Source organism: Panulirus ornatus, chromosome 55 (assembly GCF_036320965.1).
Source record: "Panulirus ornatus isolate Po-2019 chromosome 55, ASM3632096v1, whole genome shotgun sequence".
Lineage (NCBI taxonomy): Eukaryota > Metazoa > Arthropoda > Malacostraca > Decapoda > Palinuridae > Panulirus > Panulirus ornatus.
The window spans coordinates 39,441,454-39,454,073 of NC_092278.1; the positions used below are offsets into that span (position 1 = coordinate 39,441,454).

At 39.0% G+C, this 12,620-nt stretch overlaps 1 protein-coding gene across 5 annotated transcripts in view; it reads left to right on the forward strand.

The window, feature by feature from the left end:
* The window catches only part of LOC139765720 (5-phosphohydroxy-L-lysine phospho-lyase-like), a 203,296-nt gene that overhangs the window by 173,389 nt on the left and 17,287 nt on the right, over positions 1 to 12,620 (forward strand). For all 5 annotated transcript variants that reach the window (XM_071693523.1, XM_071693526.1, XM_071693525.1 and 2 more), the window contains one exon: positions 8,826 to 8,925. In XM_071693523.1, coding sequence (XP_071549624.1) covers positions 8,826 to 8,925 — 100 coding nt within the window. The remainder of the gene's footprint in view (positions 1 to 8,825; positions 8,926 to 12,620) is intronic.

The window sequence follows — 12,620 nt, forward strand, 5'->3', positions numbered from 1 at the left end:
ACTTCACATGCCCTGATTCAATCCACTGACAGCACGTCAACCCCGATATACCACATCCTTCCAATTCACTCTATTCCTTGCCCTCCTTTCACCCTCCTGCATGTTCAGGCCCCGATCACACAAAATCTTTTTCACTCCATCTTTCCACCTCCAATTTGGTCTCCCACTTCTCGTTCCCTCCACCTCTGACACATATATCCTCTTGGTCAATCTTTCCTCACTCATTCTCTTCATGTGCCCAAACCATTTCAAAACACCCTCTTCTGCTCTCTCAACCACGCTCTTTTTATTTCCACACATATCTCTTACCCTTACGTTACTTACTCGATCAAACCACCTCACACCACACATTGTCCTCAAACATCTCATTTCCAGCCCATCCATCCTCCTGCACACAACTCTATCCATAGCCCACGCCTTGCAACCATACAACATTGTTGGAACCACTATTCCTTCAAACATACCCATTTTTGCTTTCCGAGATAATGTTCTCGACTTCCACACATTCTTCAAGGCTCCCAGGATTTTCGCCCCCTCCCCCACCCTATGATCCACTTCCGCTTCCATGGTTCCATCCGCTGCGAGATCCACTCCCAGATATCTAAAACACTTTACTTCCTCCAGTTTTTCTCCATTCAAACTTACCTCCCAATTGACTTGACCCTCAACCCCACTGTACCTAATTACCTTGCTCTTATTCACATTTACTCTTAACTTTCTTCTTTCACACACTTTACCAAACTCAGTCACCAGCTTCTGCAGTTTCTCACATTAATCAGCCACCAGCGCTGTATCATCAGCGAACAACAACTGACTCACTTCCCAAGCTCTCTCATCCCCAACAGACTTCATACTTTGCCCCTCTTTCCAAAACTCTTGCATTCACCTCCCTAACAACCCCATCCATAAACAAATTAAACAACCATGGCAACATCACACACCCCTGCCGCAAACCTACATTCACTGAGAACCAGTCACTTTCCTCTCTTCCTACACGTACACATGCCTTACATCCTCGATAAAAACTTTTCACTGCTTCTAACAACTTGCCTCCCACACCATATATTCTTAATACCTTCCACAGAGCATCTCTATCAACTCTATCATATGCCTTCTCCAGATCCATAAATGCTACATACAAATCCATTTGCTTTTCTAAGTATTTCTCACATACATTCTTCAAAGCAAACACCTGATCCACACATCCTCTACCACTTCTGAAACCACACTGCTCATCCCCAATCTGATGCTCTGTACATGCCTTCACCCTCTCAATCAATACCCTTCCATATAATTTACCAGGAATACTCAACAAACTTATACCTCTGTAATTTGAGTACTCACTTTTATCCCCTTTGCCTTTGTACAAAGGCACTATGCACACATTCTGCCAATCTTCAGGCACCTCACCATGAGTCATACATACATTAAATAACCTTACCAACCAGTCAATAATACAGTCACCCCCTTTTTTAATAAATTCCACTGCAATACCATCCAAACCTGCTGCCTTGCCGGCTTTCATCTTCCGCAAAGCTTTTACTACCTCTTCTCTGTTTACCAAATCATTTTCCCTAACCCTCTCACTTTGCACACCACCTCGACCAAAACACCCTTTATCTGCCACTCTATCATCAAACACATTCAACAAACCTTCAAAATATTCACTCCATCTCCTTCTCACATCACCACTACTTGTTATCACCTCCCCATTTGCGCCCTTCACTGAAGTTCCCATTTGCTCCCTTGTCTTACGCACTTTATTTACCTCCTTCCAGAACATCTTTTTATTCTCCCTAAAATTTAATGATACTCTTTCACCCCAATATATATCATTACACTTGAAATGTATTAATGTCCAAAATGTCTCTTATTTTCTATTTCTCCATTCATATCTCTGATGCGTGTTCCAAACTAGAACTCCCTCAAGGGGGTGCCCACGGCAATAGTCTCTCCATAACTCATGCACTCCAGTGCCACTTTCTAGCCTTTAGTACTTCATCTCAACAGGCCTCTGGAAGAGGGCAACTCTAGGACAGTGTTTGCAGAGCTCCTATCTAATGTTTTTGCCTAATGTTTCTACCTACTAATGTTTCTACTTAATGCTCCTGTCGGTGTTCCTACCAAATACTTCTACGAATAAATGACTAGAATATTGTTTAAGTGCTGGCTTTGTTGTAAACTCATATTATTTTTACATGAATAGATTAATGATCGAGTAAGTAATGAAAGGGTAAGAGAGATGTATGGTAATAAAAAGAGCAGAAGAGGGTGTATTGAAATGGTTTGGTCACATGGAGAGAATGAGTGAGGAAAGATTGACAGAGAGGATATATGTGTCAGAGGTGGAGGGAACGAGGAGAAGTGGGAGACCAAATTGGAGGTGGAAGGATGAAGTGAAAAAGATTTTGAGCAATCGGGGCCTGAACATACAGGAGGGTGAAAGGCGTGCAAGGAATAGAGTGAATTGGAACGATGTGGTATATTGGGGTGGACATGCTGTCAATGGATTGAACTAGGGCATGTGAAGTATCTGGGGTAAACCATGGAAAGTTTTATTGGGCTTGGGTGTGGAAAGGAAGCTGTGTTTTTGGTGCATTACACATGACAGATAGAGAGTGTGAATGAATGTGACCTTTGTTGTCTTTTCCTAGCGCTACCTCGCATGCACGTGTGGAGAGGGGGTACCATTTCATGTGTGGCGGGGTGGCAGCGGGAATAGATGAAGGCAGCATGTATGAATATGTTATATTCATTTTTTTTATTATACTTTGTCGCTGTCTCCCGTGTTAGCGAGGTAGCGCAAGGAAACAGACGAAAGAATGGCCCAGCCCACCCACATACACATGTATATACATACATGTCCACACATGCACATATACAAACCTATACATCTCAATGTATACATATATATATACACACACAGACATATACATATATACACATGTACATAATTCATACTGTCTGTGTATGTATAAGTATGTATACATTGAAATGTATAGGTATGTATATGTGCATGTGTGGGCATGTATTTATATACATTTATATATATTGTTATGTCTTAGAAGACATACCAATAAAGCTTCATGCCTTATGCCCCATCAAATCTCTATGAAATTATCAAAAGTAACTTTCATTTATGATCCCTGAAATGATGACACCACTTTTGGTGGGGAATATCTCTTTGTGGATTAAAACATTTTATTGACTTGGACTTTACACAAGAGCATTTGATGGAAGGAGGTTGGCCTCTATCGTTGCTTTCCCAGAAACCTTTTTCTGAAAATCAACAAGAGAGGTCTTTGGCACTCATGTACTACATTTCTTTAGCTTAGACATAGTGGTTCTACCCTGTGTGGCCCTGGGAATTCCTCCTTTAGGAAAGACAGATTCTTATATGTCTCTGATTCACCATTGAAGGTATTCATTTCCACCTTGGGATTTAGTCCTCATCTCTTAGTTTTTCTTAAACCTTAAAACCTTTCTCCTTCATGTGAGTATGCTTTCATGCCTGCAGGATGGACCACAGAAGAGAGAATTTTAAGTTTCTGAAACTGAAATTTTTTTCCAAAGCAGCATATCAGCAATTTTTCATAGATTCTTTTGTCCTGCCAGGCCTCCCCCCTTTTTTTCCCTTGTATGTTGATGTGTTCAGTCTGTAAATTTTGAGCAGCCAGGAATGGGTCAGTGCTGTCATTTCTGATTGGCTGAAGGCAGGCATAAAATGAATGAGCCTCTGTTACCTATGTAGTTGGAAGGATAGTGATAACTAAGAAGCCAGAGTTTCCCCACCGGAAAGATCAAGACTGAAAAGGTTTCAACCTGATTTTCCTAGAATATATCATTAAGAATCTTTCTCATGCTAGCAGGACCCTACCTTAGAATTTTTTTCCAAATTTTAAAAGCTACATTTTTTCCATTTGATAACTTTGAATGCAGAGAAGGTATTTGGATGGTACTTTGTTCACTTATTAACAACAATCAGATAATGTTCCATAACCTTTAAGGCCGTGGTTATTGCTGGGGTCAGGATATATTTTGTTTCGGCTCCAAAACTCTGTGAATAAGTGTGATGACTGGAATGATGTATGATGACTCACCCCTAGAGCCATATCTCAGGGTCAAGGACAAAGCTGGGATAATGGTATTTGTCATTTCTGCTTCGTGCCTTTTAATTTAAAGGAATTATTGCAATTGAACTTTATATAAATGTTTCCCATCACCAAACAGTGTTTTGCAAAGCCACCCTAAGTCATGACCTATCCTTAAAGTTTTTGCAGAGATGTTACCCTACCACCAGGCCATGTTCTGCTGCCACCTCTTAGCTTCAGTGTCACCTGTGTCTTTGTCCTTTTCACACTTTTCTGCTTTGTAGCTTGTGAACTAGTTAGGTGATTGGGATGATTACTTACACAAATGTTATTCATGGGTATATGGTGACAATAAATTATTTACCTTGTGGATCATAAGGTCAAGGTCACAGCTAGGGTCATGGTATTTTTTTGCTTTCACTCCATACCTTTTGAACCATGAGGATGACTGGAATATTTTGTACAGGGATTACTCACTATCAGTTGATTTGTCATGTACCATCTCCAGGGCCATACGCTAAAAGTCAAGGTCACAGGTAGTATCATAGTGTTCACAATAGGGGTCATTCTATTTCTTGGTTTTTATAGCATTACTTTTTGAACCAGTAAAGGGACTGGGTTGATGATATTTAGGATAAGTATACTGGCTGCCAGACAACATACTGTGATCCTTCCTCAGGGTTGAACCTTCAAGATCAAGGTTATCTAGGATCATGGTATTGTTTATTTCCTTTCTAAAACTTTTGAACTATGAGATGGGTTAAGATAATACATTTTTAAAGTTTGACTCACTGACAGATGATGTTTAATGACCCATCCTCAGAGCCAAACCTTCAATATCAAAGTCAGAGTAGGCAACATAGTTTATTTCCACTCTGTCAGTTTTTAGACCAGTGTATAGATTAGGATATTACATTAGACATGTAATACTAACCACAAGACTGTGTTCCATGAACCACCCTAAGAGAGGTACCATAGTATTTTTCATATTCACTCCATGACTTTTGATCTAACAAAGGGATTGCAATGATGCTTGTGCAGATGTTACCCACCACAACATCATGTGCTGCAAAACCACCCACAGAAATCTGTCACATCCTTCCTTCATAGTCGGACTTTATATTTAACTTTGCAAAAGTTATACCAAACACCAGGCCAAGTTCTACTGCTACCTGCTACTTTTCATGTCACTTGTGTCCATATGTCTGTCACACAATTTCTTGTTCCATATTTCGTGAGCCAGAGAGGGGTTGGGATGATGATCTCTGTAAATGTTACTCATCATCACAGGGTGTGATATTACTCACCCCTGGGTCATACCCTCAAGGGTAAGGTTACTGCTGAGGACAAGGCTGTTATTTTTCATTTTTATTCCGTAACTTTTGAACCAGGCATGGGGATGGAATGATACTTTTTACAAGTATTACTCACCAGCACTTGATATGTCTTCATCCATCTCCAGGGTCATAACTTGATGGTCATGGTCATGGCAAGGATCATAGTGTACACAGCAGGGGGTCATGGCATTTTTTACTTTGGAACCGGCAGAGGGATTATGAAAGTACATTGTATAAGAATTATCATCCACCAGATAATGTGTCATGACCCATCTCAAGCTTAAGCTGTACCCTTAAGGTCATTTTTATAACTAGGGGTCATAGTGTTCATAGCCGGGGGTCATGATATTTTTCCTTATAGCTCAATACCTGTAGAACAAGAAAACAATCAGTTTACTCCTTTTTTGCAAGTTTTACCAGCCAGCAGATGATAATGCCATGACACACCCCCAGGATTGTATATTCAAGATCAATGTCACAGCTGGGTTCATGGCATTTTTCATATCTGCTCCTTAATGTTTAATCCTTTGGAGGAATCACAGTGGCACTATGTGCAAATGTTAACTTATCACTAGATATGTTGCAAAGCTACCCCCATGGCTTCACCTTAAATTTCAATTTGAAAAACTGTTCTCCCACCACCACCACGCCATGTTCTGCCAGTCCCCACCCTCAATGTCTTCTGTGTCCATTTGTCCTTTACACTCTTTTCTGTACCATATTTTGTGAACTTTTGAGGTAATGTGATGATTTAAAGAATGTTATCCAATAGCACATATACATGGTATTTTTTTTTTACTATGCTGCATATATATGGGTTTTCTTTTGTTACTATGCCTTAACTTTTGAGCAAGTGGAGGGATTGGGATGATACTTTATACAAGTATTACTCACCAGATGATGATTTTTCTTGACCCATGCCAAGCACCAAATCTTAAAGGCCATGGTAAGGCAGGGTTCCATAGTGTTCACAGCTGGGGTGATGGTATTTTTCATTTCCACTTAACTTTTTGAATGATTGTGATGATACTCTCTTATTAACATATTACCAACTACCAGACAATCATCTTAAGACTTATCCTCAGGGCTGTGTCTTCAAGATCATTGTCATAGCTAGGGGTCATGGTACTTTTCATTATTTCTGATCCAGTGATACCCAACACCACACAGTGTGATGCGAAGTTACCCACAAGAATTTATCATGACTTACCCTTATGGATGCGCCCTCAGGTTTATTTTGCAGAAAAGGTAGCTCAACATTAGGCATGTTCTTCTGCTACTCCATGCATTCAATTTCACCTGTATGCATCACATATTTTATGCTTCATATCTTGTGAACCAGTCAGGGGACTAGGATGATAACTTATGCTGATGTCATTCATGAGCACATGGTTTGTCATGATTCACCCTCTGGGTTATATCTTCAAGGTCACTGCTAGGATTAGGGTATTTTTGCTTCCACTATTTTCAGTTTTCACCTCATAACTTTTGAACTAGAAGAGGGATTAGGAGTATACTTTGGACTGCATGTCTTCACCCATCCTCAAGGCCATACTTTTAAGGTCATGGTTATGGTTGTCATAGCATTCACAGCAGGGATCATGGTATTTTTCATTTATGCTCCTTAACTATTTGGACCAGTGAAGGAATTAGGATATTACTTTGTCTTAGTATTACCAAACACCAGATGCGCCATGACCCACCTTAGGGCTGTAATTTCAAAGGTGGGGTCATGGTATTTTTTTTATTGTACTAAAACGTTTGAACCAGTGGAGGGATTGATTCTTTCCATAGGTCTTCTCACAAGCAGATAATGCATCATGACTAAATTTATAATATTATGTAGTCTAGCAAATTAAAGTTTGCAAAGATGAAACATTGAAAATATTACATACACTTTAAGGTTAGTTGTTCAGACTTATAAGATAAATTCTTTGCTGAAAATGGAAATAAATACAGCTGAATTAAGTGTTGAAAATAGAATCAAGAAATTTCATTCTATTTCATGTATCTCTGGTGCAAAAGGAATACATAGAAGTTAACATTAATTCTGACTGTAAATTGTGTGGTGTACCTGCTATCACTCAAAGAATTTTAGAACTTCTGTCTTAGATAAAAAATATTTTGATTTTATTGTTTTTAAAGTTTATCAAAAACTGGCACTTTTAAACCAACTTTATAGCTAGCTATCAAGGCAAAGTCACTCACACATGCTTCTCCTTCCAAATTCCTTAAGTTCTACAACAGTCTCACAGGAAGCTGTTCATTCTCTAATGCTTTTGAGTCATTTCATGTATGACTATCATTCAACCTTTGCAAATCACATTTTGAAAGTCCTCTTTTGTGCAGTTTTTCTGACAGTCTTACCGCAGTGCTTTAACATTGTACAAGCAACAAAACTGTACATTATGCTCATGCAAGGTTACTCAAAACATTGTCTGCATTCCCACAGAAATCCTCAGTTACCATTTTAACCCCTGATTATTCATCAGTCCAACCTGTGCCCTCACATGATGCAGAAAAATAAACCACTCCAATTCAAAACACTGGTCATACTAAGAATTGCATATGACACACGTGACAATCTTTCCATGTCACAGGTATCAACACATAGGCCATAACAAACTAAATGGCCTCAGAACTCTCACCAGCACCAGTTTGACATGAAAAAGATTCCCTCAGCATCATTTTCAAACAATTTTTTTTCACCTGCCCAATCATTCATCCTTTCTAAAGCAAATGTATATAATGACAAACCACACAAAACACGGGCACAGAACAATTACCAGTTTTCTATCAAACATCAGCCCTCAGCACCTGGACAGTGAAACAAAATTACTCACAGTACAGTCTCACCTCAATCTTGTACATACATAGTTCATTGCAACATCCAAATCCACTACATACCTAATTATGAAACTGTGGGCAGCCTCACACTTCAGAGATCTATATTGACATCCTTGCATCCCTGCAAACATATTCACGTGGTGATGACTCAGCAAGCATTGAACAATCCCCTCCCTCAACCCAATCTCCAAGTCCACTTCAGTAGATATATACATCTATCTGGAACCACACTCTCCAGTTACACATAATTTACAATAAATCTCCAGTATTCTGGATAAATCTCTCCAGCATGACAAACATAGTTTCACCATATCACAAGACCCCTCATTTCAAAGATACAACTTCCTCACTAGACAATGAACATGTACTCCGTAGTTATTGTTCTGTACTCAACCCACAAAGAGAAACACACATCATGTTACTTCTCAACCTGTAGTCAAATTCAGAAGATGTATTTGGTTTCCTAAGTGCTGCAGGAACCCAGTGGAAGGGTTTCCTGGGGCAGGAAGGTAAGGTCTAAAAGTAACAATGAAAATACATGCTCTTACAGGTGATGTCAGAGGGAGAGGTCTCATGTTTGGAATTGAGATAGTTTGGAGCAAGCAAAGCAAGAAACCTGCCCGAGAAATAGCGGATCACATTGTAAATCGGTTAGTATTGTACTATATTGATTTGTTCTAATGTTCCTAAGAATATAATCAAAATGCTGTATGATAATTGATTTTTTATGCTGAAAATTTGATGCTTTGGCAAACAATCCATAATTATACAGTTGTCACACACGACACATCACGCTTTTCCACGAAAATTTTATTAGGAACCAATTCAGTTAAAGAACAGGTAATCCTTTTAAGGGATTTATTGGGATGAACAGTTGAAAATGATGAGGACAATTTTGAGTTCCTATGAAGTTCAGAAGTATTTACACAGTTGAGAATAACGATACCAGCAAGACTGGATGGGGAAATAGGTTGTGGTAAACATTGAAAGTGATATGCAAAACATTAAGTTATTAAAATACCCAGCTCATGGACTTGATGAAGTTTTTCTAAGTGTTCTGAAGGAATTTGCATATATTCCTTATAGGTCTCTTGAAATATTTGTTATTGTGTTACTAGGGGAAGGCATAATGCCAAGGGAATGGAGGAGGCCTTATGTCATGGCAGTCTTTAAGGAATATGATCAGGAAATTGTGTTGAACTAAAGATCAGTCTCCCTAACAAGTATGGTGTGTACAACACATAAAAGTATCCCAGAAAGTTTATAGGAAAATCTTTGGGAAGAAGTACCTAAGAAACATCGTAGGTTTAGGGAAAGAAGCCATGCATTACAAATCTCTCAGACTTATGTGACAGAAGGAGTATCATCTTAGACAAAAGAGTTGGATATGTAGACATTGTATTTCTAGACTGCAAGAAGGCATTTGGAGTTGTTTCACATTGGGTTATTTAAGACACTGGATCTCAAATCAGGAATAAGAGGTGCACCTCATCACTGGATAGATTATCATCTTAATGGAAGGGAGCAAAGGCCACATGTTAGAGGAGCATTCTTGAAATGGTCTGGAATCACCAGTGTGCTACATGGCTTGGTCCTGGGACCAGTGTTCCTCTTTGTGTGGGTAAATGACTTACCTAAAGGACTGGACTCTTAACTAGAATACATGAAATACAAAGGAATACAAAAAGGAAAAGTCCACTGGATACTTTTGAGACTTCATAACCATGGAAGAATTAGAAACAGAGATGTGTTGACAGAAGAAAAAGCAAACATGACAATTTTGTCGAATTAGTTGTATATACATTACAGGCAGAAAGTTTTACATGAGGGGCTCCATCTCTTGTTACTTTTGTACTATCAAGAAACTTTCAAACCTTTGTAAGTTCCCAGCATTCACAGTCTCCTTGCTTAAACCATTCCAACCATCCACTGCCCTAACACTGTATGAATATTTCTTTATATTTTATTAATCATCTTTCTTAGCTTCTGATCATTGCTTATGGTACTTCACTTTGTGAAGAACTATTTTACTGTCATCATCATCCTGTTGATTTAGGAGGATAAGGCTATCATCTGGTCACCAACTTCTCTCATGTAAAGAGAAAAGGTGTTTAGCTTTCAACTTTTCATTATAGCTCAGCTCTCTTACTTGCAGTATTGTGTTGGTTGCTCTTCAATCATATCTTAATATTTCTTTAGGTATGGTGACAAGAGCCAAGAGGTACTATTCAGTTTCAGTCTGTGTTGTGAGTAACTTACCAAATATTTCCCTATCCATGTACTTAATACAATGTTAATACTTTCCAGAAGACATTTCCAGTTTTCCAGATATGAAGTTCTGGCAACAGATTAGATACGATGCTAACCCTTAGATTTCTCTCACCCATAAATTTCTGTAGTTTATTTCCTGCTAAGTACTGTAGTATTCAAACTGGAGCTATTTGCTGCATCCTATCATCATTATCATTTAATTACTTGGGACAGAATCTCATCATCCATTTATCTGTCCAACTTTGAGTGTAACTACAAAAGTGCAGATAATATTAGTCATTGACATAAAGCACAGTATTTGCAAGTCTGTTACATATACCAATGGTGTTGCTTTGATGTATTCATTTGGCAGATCAATAACCATGTAAACAATTCTGTTGAAGAAAAAGTTCTCTGCCTCATTTGCCCACAAGTTTGTCGACATCTAAAAGTGAAATCACACAAATCTAACCTGAAGTAGTTGCTTAGACTGAGATTGTCAAAAACTTTGATAATTTTTAGTACCTGTGTCAAGTCACCTTTTAGACTAACTTTTTTAGTCATCTACCCAAGTTTCTTAGGTCTCATTTCTGAATTTAGGTATCGCCATGGAAGCTTGCTGCTCTGTTCTGACTATATACTGCCTCTGTCGTTTTTTAAGTAGGGTAACCAGAACAGCATAGTATTCAAGGTAGGAATGGACTAGTGAATTACAAAAAGTGAGATATTTTCTTGGAATTAAATTAAAATGTTCTGTCCTTGAAGCAGAGTCTAATGTGAGAGGGAATGCTATTTCCCTGGGGCACAGAGCACATCAAGGGGCCTGGGTCTGAGCTACTCTTATATATCCAGATCCCACTTAATCCAAGATTTCATTAATATAAGGCAAAAACAAGACCTTGATACACAACCTGGATTTTGTTTTCCTAATTCAGGATCATTTTAGTAGGTTCTTAGAGAGAGAGAGCACTTATTGTTCATGCAATTAGTTTCCCATAAAATGGTAAAATGCTGCCGGCAAGGCAGCAGGTTTGGATGGTATTGCAGTGGAATTTATTAAAAAAGGGGTGACTGTATTGTTGACTGGTTGGTAAGGTTATTTAATGTATGTATGATTCGTGGTGAAGTGTCTGAGGATTGGCGGAATGCTTGCATAGTGCAATAGGACAAAGGCAAAGGGGATAAGAGTGTGTGCTCAAATTACAGAGGTATAAGTTTGTTGAGTATTCCTGGTAAATTATATGGGAGGTTATTGATTGAGAGGGTGAAGGCATGTACAGAGCATCAGATTGGGGAAGAGCAGTGTGGTTTCAGAAGTGGTAGAGGATGTGTGGATCAGGTGTTTGCTTTGAAGAATGTAGGTGAGAAATACTTAGAAAAACAAATGGATTTGTATGTAGCATTTATGGATCTGGAGAAGGCATATGATAGAGTTAATAGAGATGCTCTGTGGAAGGTTTTAAGAATATATGGTGTGGGAGGCAAGTTGTTAGAAGTAGTGAAAAGTTTTTATCGAGGATGTAAGGCATGTGTACGTGTAGGAAGAGAGGAAAGTGATTGGTTCTCAGTGAATGTGGGTTTGCGGGAGGGGTGTGTGATGTCTCCATGGTTGTTTAATTTGTTTATGGATGGGGTTGTTAGGGAGGTGAATGCAAGAGTTTTGGAAAGAGGGGCAAGTATACAGTCTGTTCTGGATGAGAGAGCTTGGGAAGTGAGTCAGTTGTTGTTCGCTGATGATACAGCGCTGGTGGCTGATTCATGTAAGAAACTGCAGAAGCTGGTGACTGAGTTTGGTAAAGTGTGTGAAAGAAGAAAGTTAAGAGTAAATGTGAATAAGAGCAAGGTTATTAGGTACAGTAGGGTTGAGGGTCAAGTCAATTGGGAGGTAAGTTTGAATGGAGAAAAACTGGAGGAAGTGAAGTGTTTTAGATATCTGGGAGTGAATCTGGCAGCGGATGGAACCATGGAAGCGGAAGTGAATCATAGGGTCGGGGAGGGGGCGAAAATTCTGGGAGCCTTGAAGAATGTGTGGAAGTCGAGAACATTATCTCGGAAAGCAAAAATGGGTATGTTTGAAGGAATAGTGGTTCCAACA